The following is a 23747-nucleotide window of genomic DNA, read 5'->3' as shown; positions in this document are numbered from 1 at the left end:
TGTTTGCTAGAGGGTGCAATGTGTCACACACAGTACAGGCTCTGAGCATTTCTAGTGCTGGCCTGGCCTGACTTGTGCACTTGTTTTTGAAATCTCACATAGGGTGACTTGCCAGGGGTAGAGGAGCTTCTAAAAGGTGGCGCCTACCCGAATGTAAAGGACAATGCTGGCTGGACTCCACTGGTAAGTGTCCCTGTCGCTCTTGTATATTGTCTTCTCTGCTTTCCGCTCTTCCTGCTTTAAATACCGAACTTGTAATAAAGTGAAAGCACTTGGGCCATCTAATACATTTTACTCACCGGCCCTTTACATTCAAGTTGTGTTCAATAGCTTTTCTTTTCAAATTGGGGCACAAACGCCTAGCTCAGAGCACAAGGTAAAGAAAAGCCGGCAATATTCCATGTACAGTATACAGAACTATGTTCGGATCTTTCTTTCCTGGACAAAATGTGGTGTTGTAGTTGGTGTGAAGTGATCGTGCTGGAGTTGAGCCAGGAGTGGCTAACTCCAGTCCTCAAGGGCCATCAACAGGTCAGGTTTCCAGGCTATCCCTGCTTCAGCACAGGTGGCTGAATCAGGGATAGCCTGGACACTTGACCTGTAGCTGGTCCTTGAGTACTGAAGTTGGCCACTCCTGTATTAAGCAGTTCTTAAAGCGGCTGTCCACATTGATCACCATCTTTGTACTTGTAAGTGTCTGGGAGGCCAAAATGGATGTCTCCCCAGAGCCCATTGCAGTCGACGGTTCCCATAGTAATCTCGGGTCCGGAAAGTCTCAGAGGGCAAGATACTAACATTATACAAATTCAAAGGGGGGTGGGGGATGCTGCTTTAACGGACTAAATTACATAGGCGGCCATTTTTAAAGTCCCCGAAATATTTTGTCGAAATAGTAAACCAGTGGAAGTTTTCACCACACCAAAAAAAATGTGATCTTCATACAAGTTGTGCAAGAGCTTTTGTTTCATCGGCAGTTGCTTCTTTAGATGGGTGGGCGTGTTGTCCAAAACGCTTGCGTGTAGCAGCATCTGTAGAAAGTATTTATATACAATGAAGGATGTTGATCCAGGGAGAAATCTGATTGCCACTAATGGCGTCGGGAAGGAATTTATTTTCCCATTCTGAGACTTCATTGGATAATATTTCACTGGAGTTTTTTGTTTGCCTTCCTCTGGATCAATACACTGTAAGTACAAATCTAGGATGAGTATCTGTCGTCCAAATGTAATAGTCGATGGACATATGTCTTCTTTTTTTTTTTTTTTCCAAGCACATCTACTATGTAACTGAAAGTTCTCTCAACCTGCTAAAATAACCCTCTATTTTTGATAATTTATAGTGTACCAATCACTCTAATTAGCACAAGAAATCGACAACCCTAAAAACTTACCATCTAATGTTGAGTGCTAAAGGTTGCACTGGAATTTTTAACCTACTTATTCATTGAATTTACCGCTAGAGCCCCTCTTTTTATCTTTTCGGGTCAATAAAGCTATTGGCAATTGCTGCAAGTACAATTCCTTTATCCCCCGCTCTCTTCCGCTGTGTTTCCACCAATCAGCACGAAGCTTGTAACCACGGACACGTAAAGGTGGTGGAGTTATTGCTGCAGCACCAGGCGCTGGTGAACACGGCTGGCTACCAGAACGACACGCCCCTTCACGACGCTGCCAAGAACGGCAACGCGCTCATCGTCGGGCTGCTGCTCCGGCACGGAGCCTCGCCAGATGCCGTGTAAGTGAGCTTCACACCATAGACATGGTAGCCGTTCTGTGCCAGGCGCACGATGTGGGTGCAAAGTTCGCGTTGGGTCAGATTTGCAATGTATGTAGGGATTCCGGTGTTAACCAAAAACACAGAGAGAAACGCCACCGACCTGGTCACCTGGCGCTCTCTGGTTATGGTATAACAAAGAGAGATGTCTGCTGCACACCATGTAATGAATAGACATGTATAATTACCGGTGCACTTGTGTAGAAAGATGTCCCGCTGGAAATCCAAATGATATAGGGAAAAAAGAATAACACAAGGCACTTCGGATTTTCAGTGCTATTTAATGAGCCAGAAACTCTGCGACGTTTCGACCATACCGGTCTTTTTTCATGTGGTGAGTGAAAAAAGACAGTTATTGTCGAAACGTTGCTTTCTTGTTAAACCCACAAAAATATACCACCTCTTGTGTCAGGCCGTCTACAGGTCGGAGACAAAGTGCACGTGTGAAATTCAAACGCAGCTCAATTTTATTTCATTTTTAATACTGATAAACACAGGATTATTGAAATGAAAACACCATGAAACCCCCAAAATAAATATTGATATTCTGAAAACTGGAATCCCTAAATATATGCATCTTGCTTTGGCCGGTGGGGGGAGGGGGGGTGCGGGGTGTTTGTACATAATGGGCTAATGGGGGTAGGGAGAGGGTAATCTTGCACTAAATATTTCTTAAAACTCGGACGATTTCTTTGTTAACTAATATAATATGTATTTTTAAAGGAAAAAAAACGCAGAAGAACACTTGCAGAAAAAATAAATGACTCTTTGGGGGGCTTTAAGCAAATTCTTGACGTGTTACCCTGTATACACATTTTGGACGGTTCAAAAGTAAGGTTTGCCCTCATTGTTACTAGAAATGTGTTGGTGTCTCTGACACAAGTGGAATGTGCTTCACTTGGCAGAGGGGCCCACAATACAGTTGCTGGCACCTCCTGGCTGTGAGGGTTTAACATCACAAGTAGATTAGGCAAATTGCCTAAATCGAGTCCAATGCAGAGTTTTCGATCAGTGTATTCCACGCACATTGTAACTCCCATACAGAACGTGCATTGTGGGTTATTGGACAGCCCGGGTTGCTGCTACTTATGTATGCAGCTGGTGTACAATTCCTTGGCTGCAGCAGACTCCACTGCAGTGTGAGCGAGAGCCTCTCCGCTTGGCTGTATCTTAGCAGTGGGGGCACACTGCTTCTGTTTTTCAGGCTCCTGCAGCACATTTCTACGAAATTACTTTTTTTTTTTTTTAAACGTTCAGTCTTCCTCACTGGCTTTTAATAAACAATATAACATTGTTGGTTAAACCATCTTTTATATGCTTGCTCAAGAAACCCAGAGTAACTTCTCGGCGGGTTACGTTTAAGATGTCTTCTTCCTGTAGGTTTCTTCCTCCTTAGTTTAAAAGTACTATCTCACACAGCCGGAGAGAAACAACTTTTTGTCATATAAATGACCAGTCTAATTGGCTTATTTAAACAAATCTAAGCATGCAAACATTTAACAGATTTAATTTTTTGGAAATGCATTATATGCATTTTTTAGGGACCTTTTGAATAGGGAAGTGTTTCAGTCAAGTGTTTTATTTCCCCTTATCCCCCCACCCTGCCCTTACCAGAGAGAAGGGGGGGGGGGGGGGGAGAGAGCAGGGGTTTGGCTGTGTAAGCTCTTGCTGAACACACGGTGACAGACAAACATTTAGTTTATTGGCCTTTTAAACAGTAACATTCTTGTCTCCAAAGGGATACTTGAAAATGAGAGGCACATCTCCATGTATATTTCCTGGTTAAACTAGTTTGGGCTGTGTAATCAAACAATCCCCAAACCGAGCGGGAAGAGGCGATGTGTACGGCCAGCATTTGATAAATTAGTGGTTATTAGCGGTTCCCGTTTTTTGTACAATTTGGCCCGAAGTGACATTTCACTCTTCCATTATCGCAGTCTTATTATTTTTTTGCTATATATATTTTTTTTATTTAAGAAAGGTTGTTATTTGACAATGTTATAAATAATAAAGCAGTATTTCTATATTCATTATATTTATATGTACAGTATATATCAGCTGGTATTTCTTGGGTACATACAGTAGGATAAGCAAGCTAGGATTCTGTGGAGTCAGAATCCATTTTTTTAAAGGGGTTTGCAGTTCTTGCAAGGTTGAAAACCTTTGTGATCGATACCTTGATGCCTGGAGATAGCCAGAAACAGACCAGCAAGCGTTACTTAGCTTACTTTATTGTATTTGTACTTTATTTTGCAGCCCTGAGTCTTTTACTTATCTCTTTACACTGTGGGAGTTAACACTCTCTAATGCATTGGAAACAGAACTGATGTACTCGTGCACGTATTATTTTCGTTATGTAGTGCCAGCAGTGTATGCAGTTCTCTGCAAAATTACAATACAGGGGAAATAAAGTACAAACAATGGGAGCAGAGTGACAGGTAAACGACAACATAAGGCAAAGGGTGGCCTTGTCCTGAAGAGCTTGCAATCTAAGTACATTGGGGATTTACACTAAGAAGCAGTGGTTAAATAACAAGCCAGCGGATTACACATGGCTAACTTAGGCTGCGGCCAGGCAGGGCGCGAGCGCACTGGCGCTCATGCGCGGTGACGTCACGCTCTCTGCTCGGCCGGGAGATTTGTGGCCGGCTAGGTGCGCAGCGGGTGGAAATATTCGGTGGGCGCGGCCATGGCATCACAGAGCTGGTTCGCCCTCATTGGGCCATCCGCTCACGTGACGCGCTTGCGGACGACAAGTTCAAATTTGCTTGCTCTGCAAGCAGCTAAGCACAGAGCAGGCGCTTGCTCACGCTGGCCACACACACATTGCCTCAATGTGTTTAATAGCGGCCAGCGTGAGTGCGCCCACCCGCTCGGCACCACCCAGGCCGTAGTATATGGTTTTAGTTCTAATAAGTGTAGCAGTATTTCTAATGCAAATACTGTGACGTACATCACCATTTTTATTTTTAATGTGAAACTTCTTTAGCGGCACCTACCATGTGAAACTACCATGTGAAACTACCATGTGAGAATTCCCCTGCAGTAAATTGCCTTGATGGTGACGGAAGTACAGTGACGGAAGTGATGTCACTGCTGGCAGCGCTCTTTCCCCCCCGTACCAAACGTCTGTGCCACGGCTCCCCCAAGATCTTCTCCTATTTGGAAGGGGAGGGGGGACTGCAATCCGGGTGCTGTGTCCCCGAAGCAGCACCGCCGGAGGAAGTGGGGAGAGAGCGCTCAGTATGCCGTGTCCTTGCCGCAGAACCGCCGGAGGGTGGGGGGGGGGAGGGGGGGGGAAGAGAGCGCTCAGCGCACTGTGTCCCCGCCACTGCAACAGCGGAGGGAGGGGGAGAGAGCGCTCAGTATGCCGTGTCCTTGCCGCAGAACCGCCGGAGGGAGGGGGGGGAGAGAGCGCTCCGCGCACCGTGTCGTCGCCGCAGCAGCACCACAGGAGGGGGGCGACTGACGCACGCACACACACAGTGCCGCACACACGACGAATTCTGTTACTATAAATATAGAAGTGCAAATAGCTAAAACACGCGTTCCGAGTCAAACTTCATTGCGTTTTGGCATTGAAATTGTATTTTGAACATCACCACCACAAATACAATTTCTGTGACAAAAGACAAAGAAGTTTCACTTAAAATGTGCGTGCTCGGCGCACACTTTTTTTCTTTTTAAATGAAAGTGTAAACGTGTGTAAGAATCATTATGTTAGTGCGTATCTTGAAACTGCACTTGTTTTAATGCAAATCTACTGCAAAGTTCATATACAGATCTTCCGAAGAGAGATGAATCCTTCAGGTAGCGTGTATGAAATCTTAAAGATTTCACAGTTATGCCGCGTTCACCTCCATTCAGAAAATCCCCTCTGTGTAGGAAAGATAGCAAACTGCAAATGGAAAATGCGATCTGGACCATTGGACCTATTAATTGCCCCGCTGCTCTAGTTGATGATTTTTTATTTTTTTGCCTTAAGTTAATCTTCTGCACAGAGATAATGTATATTTTTACGGCGGCTCCTCGGCGTACGCCGTCTTCGGTTCCTGTGCCTCCCCCCTGGCTGATGCACAGCAAGCCAAGTCGTTGACAAATTAGATGGGCACATTTGCAATTTCACAGTTGTTCATGGACACTTCCGCTGAAACGCTGTGGCCAGATTCTCATGCACAGCAGCTTGGGTATTAGTAAAAGCTTCCCCTCCCTCCCCCCCCCCCCCCTCTCTTATTCTCTGGACTTTCCACTAGGCATGTGAAATGCTGGTGGGCATATGAAAATCAGGATTTAGCTATTCCAGGCAAATTGGAGCTTGGCTTTAAGCGCTTGATTTATAAGTGGCTGCAATGAATGTATTATTATTTTTTGTTATCGCATTTTCTCCACATTGGGTAAGTGCCAGAAGATTGCCCCTACTAAAGTGCTTGTTTATCGTGTTAAAACAGCAGCAGCAACAAAGTAACATTTACCGACAGTGTACAGCGGTTTACGCCTTTCGCCCCCCCCCCCCCCTTGCCGGCGTTTTCACTTGCATTTGATGTTGCTGGTAGTAGAGGAGAACGTGTGTTGTGTGAGTGAATGATAGGAGCCCACACTTTCATTCTCAGGCCCAGATTCACAAGGCTCTGTAAAAGGTGCAATCCCTTCTATGACCAAAGTGAACTAATTCCAGTGACAAGTTTAACGTGCCTGATCTGTGTCATTGAATCCCATATATGACATAAGTATTTAAAATGTATTTTTTAGTGTTAGATTTGGGAGGGGTTTGGTTTTAATCTGGCTGATTCCTACTGTATGATGTACAGTACAGTCAGAGTTCCCCATCCCGCCTCCCCTTAACTGTATTGATTCTCTGATAATGACGGGGTGGGATAAGGAGGAAGAAAACACTTAAGTGACAATCGTTTCCCTATTAGGAGGCCCCTAACACATTCAACTTGTTACTAATTTCCCCCAAAATGAAAGCAGCCAAACCGTAGTTATTAGCACTGTTAGACTAACATTTTAGTTTTCTGGCTGACTTTGTATCTTTAAAGTCGGACAATTTTCTTTTCTTGCTAAAGATCCAAAGTGCAGTTACAGAGTATAAAATCATCCAAAAATAGATCAAGATGTGACGTGGATACCTTCCTACGTGCTTTCTGTCTTTACCCTGGATTAAGGTTCCCCAACATTTCTTAGCATACAAATATTTGTAAGCAAAAGGGGCAATGACATAAAATAATGCAGATAGTCCTTGTTTTCTGACGTTTCGCTTTCCGTCATGCGTTTTCCGAAGGCGCATAATTCAGTAAAAAAACCTCATCTGCCGTGGTTTTTGCACATCCAACGGAAACCGCCGCCGGATGACACGGGTCCAGCTTTCCGACTGTCCCGCATCCGACGCGGGTTTGCGGAAGGCATGGTGTCGGAAAAGCGAGAACTTGCTGATTTTGTAAAAAAAAATAAAATTAATAAGCTCTGTTTGTTAATACATCTGAGTTTTTGTCAAAATGGTATGTTTCAAATAAATGCATCTGATGTGTTGATCTTCTCGGAAGCTCTTCTTTCCTCAAACTCCTGCAGAAAAACCTGATGAAATGTAGAGCGATGCCAATTTAATGCAGTACCCTCTCCTCAAGTGTGTGTGTGTGTGTGTGTGTGTGTGTGTGTGTGTGTGTGTGTGTGTGTGTGTGTGTATAGATATAGATTATACTGAAGGAGTCAATGCACCAAAAATTACTTTAAAAAAAAAAAGGCCAACACATAGATTTGTGCAAAGATATATATTGAAACAAGTATTTTTTTACAATAGGATATCAGTAATCCGAGAACTCCTTACCAGCTAGAGAGAACATGTAAAGGACCCCTTAGAGACGCAACGTTACGTCCGACAAGTGAAGCTCTTTATCAGAGCTAAACCACAGCACTTACATGTCTGGGGGCTCCCTGACTTACTGCGATTTAGTTCCTTAACTGTTGCCAGCAAAGAAAAACAAAGATCGCTTTGGGGGTCACCCAATCTGAAAATGAGGTGCCTTCTCACCATGATGTCACAGCTTTCTATTGGCCGTCAGAATGCAGCTGATCCCAGTGGTCATATTGTGTTTTTTTTTTTTTTGCTTCCCGGACAAGAATTCATGTAAGCCAATGTCCATGTTAAATCTCTCCAGAAGCGAGGTGACCCGTAGCTTGGCGTGCCACAGTGCAATGCTTTGTTTCAAATAAGGTAAAAATATATCTATTAATATGTATAAATACGATGAGCAGCATGGACTGCTGCTTCAAGGTTGAGGTTTTGAAGAGTTGGTGCACTTTTGTTGGCCTACCTGAACAAGTGTGAGGAAGGAGCTTGATTTGAGGGTGGCCTACTCTTTATAGATGGCCAAGTGCCTGCCCCTATGATGCATACCAGAGCTACAGCGGCGTGACAGTATTTAATGGGCTGTAACTCCCAGGATGCTGTGCTGAGGCTGAACCAATTATCCGTTAATCTGGAGCATTTGTAATGTGCCATCTCCCAGAACATTATTAATACAGGGAGTACCAGGGGGCTTCTATTAGTGGTGCAAAATTAATCAGGGTAGCCCAGAAAAAGAGCTGATCCGAAAGTTCTGATCAGGCAGCATATTGTTTAACTCCGTGGTTGCTGTCATTTTAGTCTCCGATCCTCCCAGCACACGTGCAAAGACCAGAATTGGTGTCCGTGCACCATCATGTTTCAAATCGGCGCACTCGCCGACGACGTCCTGAAATATACATGTGATGGGGATTTTATTTTCTCTTGTTTCCACCAGTATTATATTTCACTGGCGATAGAGGAAATCATGCGCTTGCCAAGTATGAGTGAGTAGCAAGAGCGCTCGCCAATTCACAGGGCAGCGTTTCTATTCTGTGTCCAGAGTTCAGCTACTAAAATAAATAAAATATATATTTTTCAGAGAGAATTGATGCTGTGTGTGTGTGTGTATATGTATGTATGTATGTATGTATGTATGTATATATATATAGATATATAGATATATAGATATATACTTTCAAATTAGGCCACTCACAAAAGTAGATATGACATGCACATAGGATCTGTACAAAATACAAGGTTCATCTGGGTAGTCACTGGTATTCCTCATATGGAGCGCATTTTGTCATTTTTTGTTTATCTTTGTTTCTGTATTCCCACCGCCCACCTCCTCTTTCCCTTGTTCACCTTCCCTTGTCTTACATGGTTGTTTGTCTGTTTGTCTTGTGTTGTTTGCATCTCTCAGGCTCACATACCTAGCCTTTGTGATTTATATCCACCTTATTAACACCTTCCCTACCTCTCTCATTTTCCCTCTAAACGTCTATAGTGATATATATCCATTAATTTATTTATTCATGGTGTACAGGTATTTTGTACTGTTTACAGTTAAACATCCCTTAATAGTAACCCAGGATGTTTGCTTATATATGTACTACATGCTGTAGGCTACCGTTGTCCTCTTCTAAAGGGAACAAAGATGCAACCTGTGTAACTAAATGCTTGTTTTCTGTGTGATGCTTCGGTTCCTTGAGCAGCGTGTATAAAGCTGCATACTGTCCCATGATATAGGGACTGTTTGAAAGTATAGCTCTGTTTTTGTTTTACTTCCTGTTTACATTATGCTGAGAGATTTAACCTTTTTTATCTACCATGGGGAAAAAGGATTAAAAGAAACGGGCTCAATATGCCGAGTACGTGAAACTGTGACAGGATTAGACATGACCATTTCTAGGGGGAGATGCAGAGGGTTTGAGGTTCATATCCTATTCCCAGTAGTACATAGACAATTGTACTGTATCTCTGTGCAGCCTGAGCAGTTTGCTTCTGTTCCTGCTCGTCTTCCTGTGTTTATTCTTCTTTGATTCAGCAGCTTGTCCTCCTGTGGTCCATCTGCCTCGCCAGTGATTCCGAGGCTTATGTTTTCTGTGTATGTGTTGTGAGTCCAACCTACCAACAACAACAAAAAAAAAACAAGACACTGGAAATAAAACCCGTATCCAGCAAATGTACCTCGTTAAGAATCCAGTCACATATTGTATTTACTTAAAACCCATCTGTGCTTGTTTTACCAGTAATATATTCGGTCTGCGGCCCGTAGACTATGCAGAAACAGAGGAGATGAAGTCTGCCTTGCGGAAAACACAAACTAATAAGGAGCAGCTTTTGTGCCGTCCGTGCCCTGTTGTAAGTGATAAACTACTGTTGTGCAAAACCCTGTGACGTTCTGTTTCCCTATAAACCTGACCATACCAGCCCAAGTAATAGTCTTTCTTCGTGAACATGTACAATATAGCATACGCCCACCTTTCCAGAGCTGAAAAGGCCTGCAAATATTCATTTTAAATACATTGTAAATCCCTCCCCTTTAATGGATGATGGTGGTTATTTTGGCTTAATGGTCGTTATTTTGTAAGATCGTCTAATTTGCAATTCCTCTAGTTTCCCCATTTTCACACACCTGCTAAATGCACTGCGTGTTCTGTACGGTTATAAGTTGTTATTCAGCAGTACCGCCTGATTATGCAGCACTGTACATAGAACGTACAATGAATCTATTTTCCGTAGCGCTTGGACCATCTTCCTGTGTCTACAAATCCCTGCAAGAAAAAAGGAACGTTTTTTATAAAGCTCGCATAGACTTTTCATTGTTATTGTGCTGATGTCCAACACTTCAGAGGTCAGCGATACCATCATTTCATGGCTTCTGAGTGGCATGCTGTTGTCCTCCACAGCAGAGCTCGTGCCCACGTAGGGACGGATCTGTCGTATTGATAAGCAGCGGCCTATCCTCTTCCCAGCAGAATGATCTGAGCAAGCTCGCTGGGGTACTGCGGCTTGAAATACGCGTTGAGTATAACAGCACAGGTAAGTGGCCACAGAAGAGAGGATTCTGGAGGGTGCAAATAACTTCTACCAACCCTTTCACCCCCCCCCCCCCCCATGGATCTTTACAATGCGTTGCTGATCCCTCTAGTCATGAAAGGGCTGGTATTATTTATTATATTTCTTTAAAGAGGCAAGTCACGTGTTTTTTTGTTTGTTTTTTTTTTTTTATTCTCATTTAGTTTTATACAGTATTGAAGCAGGGGGTCTCTGGAGCTCAACCCCATTCATTTCAGCTCCGGGACCCCCTGCTTCTGGAGATGCTTACCTCCGCAGAGGGTGTTGGTAGCCCCTCCAGGGTTCACATTATGGCTGATTTTTTCAACGTTTCCAAAACCTGCGAGCCAATAGGAAGCCGTGACGCCACCAAGCGCGGCTTCCTATTGGCCCATGTGACCGGGGGGCTGAAAACATCAGAAAACTGCAAAGATACCGGCACCCCATTCGGAGGTCTGTGAGTCCAGAAGCAGGATGTCCCCGGAGCTGAAATTATTGGGGTTCAGCTCCGGAGACCCCCTGCTTCAATCCCGTGTTAAAAAAACAGAGACAAAAACCGCTTTGTTTGCTCCTTGACGTCCCTTTTTCATTGTCGGCATATTGTACAGGGACGATATATTGAGATGCATGTCTCATTTGAAAGTGCTCTGGGTTACAAAGAGTCTAAAACTTTTTTTTTTAATGTAGGTTGAAGCAGGGGGGTCTCCGGAGCTGAACCCCGTTAATTTTAGCTTCGGGGACCCCCTGCTTCCGGAGATACTTGCCTGCGAATTAGGTGCCGGTAGCTGCTTCACTAGTCTACCAGGGTTCACAATATGTCCTCTGTTCAGAGCTTTCCCACCCTGCGGACCAATAGGAAGCCTTGATGTCATCGGTGCAGCTTCCTATTGGCCCATGTGACGCGGGAACTGTAAAGCCCTGCTTGCAGAGCTGAAGCGGCTACCGGCATCTACTCAGAGGTATCTCCGGTAGCAGCGGGTCTCCGGAGTTTTTTAATTACCAGGGTTCCGCTTCCGGAGACCCCCTGAATCATATATATTTATATCTATATATCATTCGCCGGCCTGGATTGTTCCTTTTTAAGAGTTGAATAATGAAAACCTTTTTAAAAATCCCTCTCTAATACTACAGAACTGCTATCTGTCAAATTATGAGAGCCCTTGCTTCAATTCTACAATAATAATTATTAAAAAAATCCCTGCTTGGGTTGCTTCCTTTAATTAGGCCAGTACATTGCACATACGATGGTAATCATGGCTATAACCAATAAGCATGCGCCATGAATATGGAAATACAAGTGGTTTCTCTTATTCTTTCTGTTTTTTTTAACCAACTTGATTATTCCTAATTTTATAAATGTAATTTGCATGTGCGCTTATGCATGTATATACTGTATATGTATACACGTGTGCGTTTACATTTCTTGTTCTTGTCAAATTTGGTATCACAATATGTAAAAATATGACAAACAATACTTTAGCTTTGCCTAAAACAGCTCCTATAATTCTGCTGTACAATCTAGAAGTTATATTACTGTCGGAGACTTGTGAGAATGAGGTCAAAAGTACCCGCTGTGGTTTCTCTCCTCCTGTCTTTAGTTACCCACGTGATTGTTGGCGATGATCCTGTACTACGTACCATGAAATGCATGATGGGTACATTAGCCGGATGCTGGGTCCTCAGATTTGCATGTAAGTTGATACTCTGTGTTGTTGGTATCCTGTGTTTTCAGTGGCAGTATGTTTTACATTGAGCACTGTGACACTCGTATAAAGATCTAAAGGTATTTCACTGGGCAACTAACATTTGTTTGCATATGTTTACTATGTAACTATATATCCTTCAAAACATAGGCCACTAGTTGTTTTTCCAGAGGGAGCCAAACAGCGCTCTTAGAAACCACTCCCGAGTCGCCGCAAAGATGGCCTCCTAAGAGAGTCTCCCCAATATGCTTCACCTTCACTGCTCTTGTCCACTAAGCCAGCGTGGACAGGGTTAACATAGACAGGAAAAGACCTGGATATCGTCAGCACCTCCCACCAGCTTCTCTGCTGTTGGGGTCTGTTTGCTACTCTGCTGTGTTCACTACACCGCAGACACTCTTAGAAACAACACCCGAGTCAAAGCAAAGGTGTCCGCTGTTTGCTGATGTTGCAGCTGCGCTGTGATTGATCTTTGGTAAAATATTTCAGATGTATATTGAAGCATTTTCATCTTTACACATTACCTGCTCTCACAGCTCTACCTCCGCACTATCCCACTTACTGCTTCCCCAATGCCAAATCCCTCACACATTACCTGCTCTCACAGCTCTACCTCCGCACACTCCCACTTACTGCTTCCCCAACACCCTCACACATTACCTGCTCTCACAGCTCTACCTCCGCACACTCCCACTTACTGCTTCCCCAACACCAACTCCTTCACACATTACCTGCTCTCACAGCTCTACCTCCACACACTCCCACTTACTGCTTCCCCAACTCCCTCACACATTACCTGCTCTCACAGCTCTACATCCTCACACTCCCACTTACTGCTTCCTCACACATTACCTGCTCTCACAGCTCTACCTCCACACACTCCCACTTACTGCTTCCACAACTCCCTCACACATTACCTGCTCTCACAGCTCTACATCCTCACACTCCCACTTACTGCTTCCTCACACATTACCTGCTCTCACAGCTCTACCTCCACACACTCCCACTTACTGCTTCCACAACTTCCTCACACATTACCTGCTCTCACAGCTCTACTTCTGCACATTCCCACTTACTGCTTCCCCAATGCCAACTCCTTCACACATTACCTGCTCTCACAGCTCTACCTCCGCACACTCCCACTTACTGCTTCCCCAACACCAACTCCTTCACACATTACCTGCTCTCACAGCTCTACCTCCACACACTCCCACTTACTGCTTCCCCAACTCCCTCACACATTACCTGCTCTCACAGCTCTACATCCTCACACTCCCACTTACTGCTTCCTCACACATTACCTGCTCTCACAGCTCTACCTCCACACACTCCCACTTACTGCTTCCACAACTTCCTCACACATTACATGCTCTCACAGCTCTACATCCTCACACTCCCACTTACTGCTTCCCCAACACCCTCACACATTACCTGCTCTCACAGCTCTACCTCCGCACACTCCCACTTACTGCTTCCCCAACACCAACTCCTTCACACATTACCTGCTCTCACAGCTCTACCTCCACACACTCCCACTTACTGCTTCCCCAACTCCCTCACACATTACCTGCTCTCACAGCTCTACATCCTCACACTCCCACTTACTGCTTCCTCACACATTACCTGCTCTCACAGCTCTACCTCCACACACTCCCACTTACTGCTTCCACAACTCCCTCACACATTACCTGCTCTCACAGCTCTACATCCTCACACTCCCACTTACTGCTTCCTCACACATTACCTGCTCTCACAGCTCTACCTCCACACACTCCCACTTACTGCTTGCACAACTTCCTCACACATTACCTGCTCTCACAGCTCTACTTCTGCACATTCCCACTTACTGCTTCCCCAATGCCAACTCCTTCACACATTACCTGCTCTCACAGCTCTACCTCCGCACACTCCCACTTACTGCTTCCCCAACACCAACACCTTCAATAAACAAGGAGTTCTTCGAAACACACCAACCTTCTTATCCTCCTGCAACTTATGTTTCCACTTACCCTTCCTTATAGATTGCAAGCTACTTGGGGAGTCCCCCTCCTTACCTACTGTAACTATGTATGTTAATGTTTGTTACTTTTATTGTTTTCGTCCTTCAACCCTATTGCACTGCGCTACGGAATATGTTGGCGCGTTAATCTTCAACAGTCTTCCTCACGATATCACCGTTACAGTGTCTTACATCTTCAACTATACGTTTGTGGATTGTATTGCACAGCCCTGCATCTTCCATTTGTGTTCTTGCGTCTTGGGATTGCTTCATTTCTTGTCTCCTCCTTATTCTGTTTTTTTTCTTAGTGATTCCTCCAGTTTTTTTTCTGCGCTTTCAAGTACAATCTTGATAATAGTTTGTTAAAGTGTTGCCATGCATTTCGGGCATGCTGAAGCGATTTTCTTTTTTTTCTTTTTTCTAGTTTAAATTCTCTGCTGTTATTCTTGGTTATTGATGTTGATTTGTTTTTGTCTTTTTAATCGGTTTTCTTCTTTCTAACTTTGCATTCAGATGTAATTTACAGTGAACCAATCGGTGATCACTCCTTGTGTCAAAACGGTTAGAGACTGTGCAGTCTTCAGTCAGGCGTTTCTTGTTCATTAGGATATAGTCAATTTATTTCTTAATTCCATTGGGCCCAATCCATGTACATTTCCTATTTGGATTCTTCTTGAAGAATTAATTCATGATGTAGAAGGTTTCACATTCTTCAAATTTGTAGCAATCTGTCCCGACATTCATTCCTGTTACCTTAACCATACATACCCACTGATGCTTTGTCTTTCTGATGAACATCAGAGTTTTCATTGAATTGTCCCATAACGATCTTGAGCTGACCATTTCCTGCTAAGTGGTTGATTTCATTGTAGAAGTCTTCCACTTCATTGTCTGTGACTTGATGTTGAAGTATACACTTGGATTATTTGAAGCATGCTGTCAACTGAGGACAAGCGAGAAGAAGCCACCAATTATGTACCACGCGTCCTTCCAGAAGAAGTGGAAAAGGCAATAATATCATTGAACAATGGGAAGGCTCCCAGGGAAGATGAAATTACAACTAAAATCTTAGAAGATGGGGAAGAATTAGAGCAAATCTTTGAAAAACTCTACATGTTGCTTGAACAGGGAAATTCTAGAACAGTTCTCCTCATCCACAAGAAAGTAGACCTCGCACTGCAGACCGTAAACGTCGTGTGATTAGAAGTAGATTGATTGAAGATAATCACTAATGGGCTGCAACAGACCCTGAACTTTGCCCAGCGTAAAGAACAAGTCTCTACAACACAATAGACCACATCCAGGCCATACACAAAGTGATTTACCGAAGTAATGAATATGATCTACCACTCATTTTAGGATTCATAGATTACAAAAAAACATTTAATTCTATCTATACTTCAGCATATAGAAAAGAAAAAGTAGGGAAGCGCAGTCAAAAGGGTATTGGTAAAATAACACCTTTATGATGAATTAAAACAAAATATAATAACAAGCAATAAACAACAATTGTCAAAAGAATATCAAAGATATATAAAATCAATAGGATCTAATTCACTAATGAGAGACAATCATAGCATACTGCTGCTGAATAAAAGTCAGAGGGATAACAACAGGTGGGAAATCATGGTTTAAGATCAAAGTCCTGGGACCAGAAGGACTGTCCCCAGATGGGGGCACAGATCGTGGGGGATAGAATTGTTGGGGGGTGCGCCGTTAGTGAGCCAATGCTTGATGTGCTCACCCAACCTCCGCTGGTTGCTAGGAATGTTCCTCCCGAAACAGCTCCTCCAGGTCTCGATGTTCGAGACTGACCGTGCACAGCCCGCCGGGTTTCCGGGTGTGACGTCACTTCCGGACCTGACGCGATGACCCTTCCCGGCTGCAACAGGGGCTATTCGATCCTCCGCAGTGTTGGTAGCAAGCAGACAAGCAGTGCTAGATGCATTAAGAAGACCGTGTTGAAGCGTAAATTGATATAAAGAACATTTATGAGTGCCAATAGATTACATGAAGATACAAGCAAGATGAGGATCAGCAAGGGATACGGCAGGGAGACACCATGTCACCAAAGCTTTTCACAGCAACACTTGAATTGTTCAAGACTTTGGATTGGGACGAAAAAGGAATCAAAATCAACGATGAATATTTGTGTCACCTAAGATTGCAGATGACATTGTTATTTTTGACACCAGTCCAGAAGATCTCCATATACCTTTTGCATTAAATCAATGGTAGAATGAAGATGGGATGGAGAGCATTTGGAAGCAACAATAAAATATTTCAAGAGAACCGTCCACTGTGCCTCAAGAGGAAGGTTATTGACCAGTGTATTCGGCCCGTGCTCGCGTACGGATGCGAAACTTGGACCCTAAATGCAAACATTATTCAAACTCCAGACAATGCAAAGAAGTATGGAGAGATATGTCATGGGTATTACACAGAGATAGGCAAAAGAATGAATGGGTTCGAAAGCAAACCGAAGTCTGTGACATCACAAGGGTGGAAAAATTTAAATGGCAGTGGGCAGGATATATCACAGAAGAAATGATCATTGTTGAACGAAGATCGTACTCTTCTAGATTCCGAGAGAGATTAATAGAACAAGACGATGACTAAAAATAAGATAGGCGGTTGAAATAAAAAAAAATGTGTTGGAGCAACGTGGCGAAGGAGTCTCTCCCTCCCTCCCTCTCTCTCCCTCCCTCCCTCTCTCTCCCTCCCTCCCTCCCTCCCTCTCTCTATCTCTCTGCTCAAAACCCGTTCCCACCGTCTTCTGTATTTAATTGTCAAATTGAGTGCTACTCGGAAAGTGACCTCAAATGTACAACAATAAAATAAAAAATGTAGCTCTGATGCACATTCAACATGACAAATTATTTGATTGATTTCTATGGGTTTTTTTCTTCCCAGAAATATGGGTAATTTAGTCCAATCTTTTGGCCAAAACAGGTAAACCCTGCAACCACGTCAAGTATTAACCTTTTCAGCAGGTTCCTTCACTTTGGATGAACAAACAAACCTACAGCGCAAAAGAGAGAGATCAGCGCAAAAGAGAGAGATAAAAACAGAACATAGTGTATTGTGTAACTTGTAAGGAGAAGGAAGTCCTGCTGTCGTGATCTACACTTACAGGATTGATGTCAAATTCAGGCAGAGTTGAAAAAGATCCTATCCTTTGCGCTGGAGGTTTGTTCTTCCAAAGTCTACTATTTTTCTCTCTGGGTGAGAGATGCAAACCAGCTGCAGGGAGACTATTAGTTATATCACTCAGACCATTGTTACTGTCTGTTAGTGTGTTGAAATTTGCACAGTTCTTTTTCTAACATTTGCACATGTTCCTATACTACCAATTTATACTTTACTTTTTCTTTTTCAGTCTTTTATTATCACTCATCCTCTTTAACCTTTTCCCCGTCATTGTCTTTTTTGTATTTGTAGAACATGTTTAAAGTAGGGACAGCAAATACTTTTTAGAATAAGTCGGTGTCGCATAAAATATAACTGTACTGCTAGCACATGCCAGAAGGTATACTGGAGAACATCACCTTCATGTCCTATAATGGCTAGTGATGAGATACGCGAGTAGTACTGCAACCTTCTGCACAGAAAACTGTTCTGCCAGTGGGAGTCCCAATTATTTCTTGAAACACTTGCTTAGCTTGTAATGACTCTTAAGATTATGGGTACCAAGGACTGAGGACTGATGGAGCATTGTTAATTATATCCACTTAGCTGCATCACCCTGAATTACTGTTACATTTTTGCACATCGCTATTGAGAAACACTGTTCACTCACCTCATATACACCCGCTTTTCAGACGGGTGGATATAGCTCAATGTATAGCCCAAGGCATTCCAGGATGTAAGCATAGAGTTCAATTATGACAAAGTCTGCAAGCTAAAAAAGATTCCTTCAGCAAAGAATGAATACCTCATTCTTGTGCGTAATGAAGTCCTTGCGCCCAGACTGCATTAACACTTGTGTGTACTTGAGTGTTTTTCAACTGGGGTTCAGCGGCACCCTGGGGTTCTGTGAGCAGAGCAAAAGGGCGCCTGGGATTTCCTCCAGCAGGGCAGTTGCTAGGAGGCTGGGCTGTTGAATCAGGAGATTCAGGAGCCTGGTGGATGTGACCAGGTAGAGGAGGGAGCAGCATGGGCCTGAGAGAGGTGAGACTGTGTCTGTCCTCTGTGCATTTGTTCTGAACTGCTGGGGGGCGATGGGGGGTTATTGTCTCTTCTCTGACTATGCCTCCTCAGACTCTGCCTGTCTCCTGTGACTCTGTCTCTCTGTCCTGTGTTTTCTGTCACCCTGTCCTGTTGTAGGGGTACCTCAGCAACTGAGCACTGTGATTAGTTGTGCCCCAAGAGAAAAAAAGGTTACAAACCACTGGTGTATTCGCCTAGTTTACATGTCCTGATCTATAGTTGTATTCGCTTTCATTTATAAATAATGTATGAGTTTTCATTTATGAATAATGTATTCAGTTATAGTGTACATAGCACTGTGCGTTGTACACCCCTCACTGGCGCTACAGAGCCGTGAATATTTAGAATCCGAACTACAGTGCTTGAGACACGTTATTAATAACTAGTCGCATAACTGACATCTCGATCCTTCCCATTCCAACATGAGCAGGTTATCCACAAGTCTACTGTTCCCAACAAAGCCCAAAAGAACATGGGGGGGGGGGGGGGTTTCTTTCTCATTCTTCCGGTGGACTTTCCATTTAAAATAGATATGTACAAGCAGTGACTCCGTAAGTGTTCTGGCATGTACTGGGGTTTTACGAATATGCTATTTAACCCCTGCACTGCATTTTGTGCATTTTAGGTAAATTGGTATTATTGAAACATTTGGGTGTGAGACGCTATGACCCTTTTATTTCCAGCTACACATTGCCAGAGTGCAGGTAACTCCGTAATGGGGGTCCACAGCGTTTAAAATTCACGCACAGTACCACTGCTACTTCTCTAATCGCACTTTGACCAGGTGATTTGACCAATGAAATAGCAGAGCAGGTTTGTTTTTTTAAATGTCTTCTATTTGATCTGCGAACATTGAGCTTTCTCTTGTAGCTGCTGTTTGCGAATGATGTGTTTTTATACACCACTAGCCTCAGCCTGGGAGCGTGTTTTAGGTACAGGGCCAATGAGATGAAAACACATTGGGAATTGCATTGCAACTCTGTGATTTCTCCCTTGTTTGTTCAGGGGTGAATGCCTGCCTGGAGTCATGTGGTTTGGAGCCAGAAGAACAGTACGAAATACCCAGCGGACCTCGCAGAGCCCGGCTCAACCGAGAACAGCTGGTACATTTGTACTCCTCTGATTAACGGCATTTTATGCACCTTCAATGCAAATTTTTGTGACCATCACCACTTGCTTAGGAGCGAGAGAATTCCATTTTCAATGGGCAGTTAAACCAACTATTAAGTGGCAGAATCACGATTCCGAGTAATCAAATAAAAGATACTGGTAATTTCAAGCTCTTGACTTGGATGCTGTGTTGTGGGATATTAACACACACCTCAGAGCAGCTTCGGTAGCAAGGACTTGTGTTACACTTTTTCCAATGGGTCCGTGATATAAATACAGCACAGGGAGAAGGCATTCTTTTTATCTGGAAAAATAATCTGTATTCAGCTGGTCGAGTGCAGTATCCTAGGGCCAAGCCAGTAGCAGAGCAGGGTTTAAGGCGATTGCTGCGTTGAATGTTGTTTAAAAATACTTCAGGTGTCTTTATTTATTTTTTTCAATTTCAGTTGGTTAATTTCGGGGAGGTTTTCGAGCAATCAGCTCTTTTCCCCTTGAGTAATGTCAATGCATTTAAAGCATAACCTCCCCTCCCCTTCCACAGCCGGTATGCCCTATCCATGCCCTGCTTTGTCCTCTGATAGCATATAGGACAGGCCGAGGGTGGAGGACTTATTGCCATGTATTCTTTTCTGCATCGTTGCCGGGAGGATAATTTCTAAGACATTAAACTTTGCTTTAACAAATGTAATCCGACTTAAAGCCAAACATTTTGGCTGTTTTGGTTTCTTTGGAAATGAATAAGCTTGTTCTTCTCTTGGGTGCTATGAATGCCAAGGTGCTTGTTAATCAAATCTCGATCCCACGCTATCCCTGGTAGAGTGTGAAAGGACATGCTCATGGGGCAAGATGCTAACAAACACATAAAGGCTTCTGGGGTTGTATGGGGGGGGGGGGAGGGGGGCTCCTTTTAAGCATGATTGTATTCTTGAATCGTTTGTGAAAGTTGATGTAAGTTTGATTTAAACAAGTGATAAAAACAGGTGATCTTACAATTCAGTTAAGTGATAAGCACGTGATTGTGCAAATAATTAGTAATAAAAAGTGCATACTGGGATAAGATTGATTTTAGCCGAGTGGGATTGTCTCTTGAAGAGTAGTGGATACATGTTCAAGGCTTTCAGTGGAGATGGTGAACTCCCATGTAGTATAGTTTGTTTTAAACTTTCTGGGCAGATCAATATGCAATATGTCCGCTTTTCGTTACCGGATTCCTTCACAGGGGTCCCCCCCAGTGACTTTATTAAAACCCTGCTGTTAATGCTGACTCCTGACTTGACTTGTATCTTTTGTGTAGCTGCCAAGGCTGCTGGATGGATGTCACTTCTTCTTCCTGGGCTGCTTTAAAGAGCACCGCAAGGAAGACCTGGCCGAGCTGGTGAAAGCGGCAGGGGGTCAAATCCTCACTCGCCAGCCGAAACCGGAGAGCGACGTGACGCAGACGATTAACACCGTGGCTTACCACGCCGAGGCCGACTCTGACCAGAGGTTCTGCACACAGTATGTCATCTACGACAAGGGTTCCAAATACCGCCCTGTTAGACTGCGGCAAGGGAAGGTTTGGGTAGCCCCGTCCGGCTGGCTTATAGAATGTATCGCCTCCTTCCAGCTGCTCCCTGTGCATCAGTGACCCTGCGAAGAGATGCCGTGCGTGCAGCTAACAAACCGGAAACTCTGCTAAGATGAGATACATTCTTACACTTCCCTAGTGCTGTGTGGGTGGGTAATGGATGGATTAGCATTTCAGTGGAGTGTACCATCATTGTGATGCACTAAGCTTAAAAAAAAAAGTAAGTTGTCCTGGTGCAGTTTCTTGCCCCAAGGTACAGCTGGTTAGAATGGAGTAAGATTCAGGTGCCTCTTACCCCAGTAATTGCCTTCCACATGTACAAGGCATACAGAGTCATGCTTGCCAAAGTTGTTGATAGATGCTACAACGGAAAGTGTGGAGATTAATGACCTTGTGGTCAAAAAGTGGATGATGTGAATATTAAGCTTGATTTCCTAAACCTCTTCCTAGGGAGACATTGTTGTGGCTTCTGCAAAGCATATATAAAAAGCTGATGTCCTTTGTTAGTTTCCTTCTAGCAACAACACTGGCCGCCCACAGAGAAAATGTAAATTTTTAGCAAATTGCCTTTCTTCTCCTGTATGCAAATAAGAAATCGCCTACATTTTAATTCTTACAGACTTCTATACCCGTGTCTTGTTTCAATGCATTAAATCAATCCGTTTGTTGTCATTTCCCTACCTGATCTGACAATACAGGGCAAGCACAAAATGCCTGGCCTTCAGTTTAACTTGCTGATAACAGACAGCAGCATCATGAATACGGACATTTGCATTTTGAGTAAGAGAGGTTTTGGGTCCTGTACCAAGCTTGGTTACACACGCAACCGTTTATACGTTTTTATATGTGCAAGGGTTTCCTGTTCAAGCACCAGCCTCAGTGAGGCGATAACTTCATCTTATTTCCAGTGTGTCAGTGAGATATTGTATATTGCCATAAAGAATTGCGACTGTGCTTCAACTAGTCAGCTGACCAAGGCAGCCCAGAGAGAGGCCACCCACGCACATCTCCTGTTTAATAATAATAATAATAATAATGTATGTATATGTTAAACATGCTGCCTCACTTACTTGACCCCAAAATGTTTGTACAATTCACTTTTTTATTCTGATGACGTATTGCATTGTTAAATTCCCCAGCGATTCATTTTCTTTCTTTGTTTTGGAGAATCCACACACACTGCTAGAAACGGCCGCGTTACACACCTCCTTGATCTCTGCAACTTTAGAATCCGTTCAGAATAGTTTGCTCCGGCACTAGTAGCTGCTAACACACACACACACACACACACGGTGACGTGTGCGCATTTGCATGTAATTTCCTAGAAACATATATATATATATATATATATATATATATATATAGGTCGACAAATCACCCAAAAATCTACTCGCCACCTAGTACCACACGTGTGCTGCTTGGGCCAATAGGCGCTCGCCACGATGTTAAATCCACTCGCCCGGGGTGTGCAAATGTATAGGTTTGTCGAACACTGTATATATATATATATATATATATATATATATATATATATATATTAGTATATTCTGTCATTTTTATCTATGTTTCACTTTCTGCCCCATAGGCCTAACATTGCGAAAGCTACTAAATGAATGCTCAATCATGAAATGATGTTTTTTGAATGTTGCAGGTGGTGTGCCGTGGGCGAGTGCTTTGTGTGTGTTGCAGGCCCAGGGTAGTTTGGTGGGACTGCGTAGTTAAAACATCTCTGTGTAGAAGTATGGGCTCATACAATGGACTTTTCAAATAAAATCCTTTCTTGTCCATCGGTCTGATCTTCTCAGTTATTTCTCTTTTGAAGTGAAACTTATTTGCTGGCGCCTACAAAAATGTCACTTGCACAAATTACCTTCGCAGTGACAGAAGTAGTGTAACAGGAGTGCCGTGGGTGGTGTAACGGAAGTGACGTGGGTGGTGTAACGGAAGTGCCGTGGGTTTTGTAACGGAAGTGCCGTGGGTTTTGTAACGGAAGTGCCGTGGGTGGTGTAACGGAAGTGCCGTGGGTGGTGTAACGGAAGTGCCGTGGGTGGTGTAACGGAAGTGCCGTGGGTGGTGTAACGGAAGTGACGTGGGTGGTGTAACGGAAGTGACGTGGGTGGTGTAACGGGAGTGCCGTGGGTGGTGTAACGGAAGTGCCGTGGGTGGTGTAACGGAGGTGCCGTGGGTGGTGTAACGGAAGTGACGTGGGTGGTGTAACGGAAGTGACGTGGGTGGTGTAACGGAAGTGCCGTGGGTGGTGTAACGGAAGTGACGTGGGTGGTGTAACGGAAGTGCCGTGGGTTTTATAACGGAAGTGCCGTGGGTGGTGTAACGGAAGTGCCGTGGGTGGTGTAACGGAAGTGCCGTGGGTGGTGTAACGGAAGTGCCGTGGGTGGTGTAACGGAAGTGCCGTGGGTGGTGTAACGGAAGTGCCGTGGGTGGTGTAACGGAAGTGCCGTGGGTGGTGTAACGGAAGTGCCGTGGGTGGTGTAACGGAAGTGC

General features: G+C 43.9%; 1 protein-coding gene across 1 annotated transcript in view; it reads left to right on the top strand.

Annotated features, from left to right (window-relative positions):
* The window catches only part of BARD1 (BRCA1 associated RING domain 1), a 26903-nt gene extending 3883 nt beyond the window's left edge, over positions 1 to 23020 (top strand). The window contains exons 3-9 of the mRNA XM_075609969.1: positions 103 to 183; positions 1562 to 1734; positions 9850 to 9961; positions 10510 to 10642; positions 12256 to 12348; positions 19574 to 19671; positions 20973 to 23020. Of these exons, the coding sequence (XP_075466084.1) occupies positions 103 to 183; positions 1562 to 1734; positions 9850 to 9961; positions 10510 to 10642; positions 12256 to 12348; positions 19574 to 19671; positions 20973 to 21305 (1023 nt within the window). The 3' untranslated portion in view covers positions 21306 to 23020. The remainder of the gene's footprint in view (positions 1 to 102; positions 184 to 1561; positions 1735 to 9849; positions 9962 to 10509; positions 10643 to 12255; positions 12349 to 19573; positions 19672 to 20972) is intronic.
* Positions 23021 to 23747: the final 727 nt, after the last annotated feature.

Source organism: Ascaphus truei, chromosome 7, assembly GCF_040206685.1.
Source record: "Ascaphus truei isolate aAscTru1 chromosome 7, aAscTru1.hap1, whole genome shotgun sequence".
Taxonomy (NCBI): domain Eukaryota; kingdom Metazoa; phylum Chordata; class Amphibia; order Anura; family Ascaphidae; genus Ascaphus; species Ascaphus truei.
Note: the sequence above shows the minus strand (reverse complement) of the source record. Positions and strands in the feature narration are given on the sequence as shown.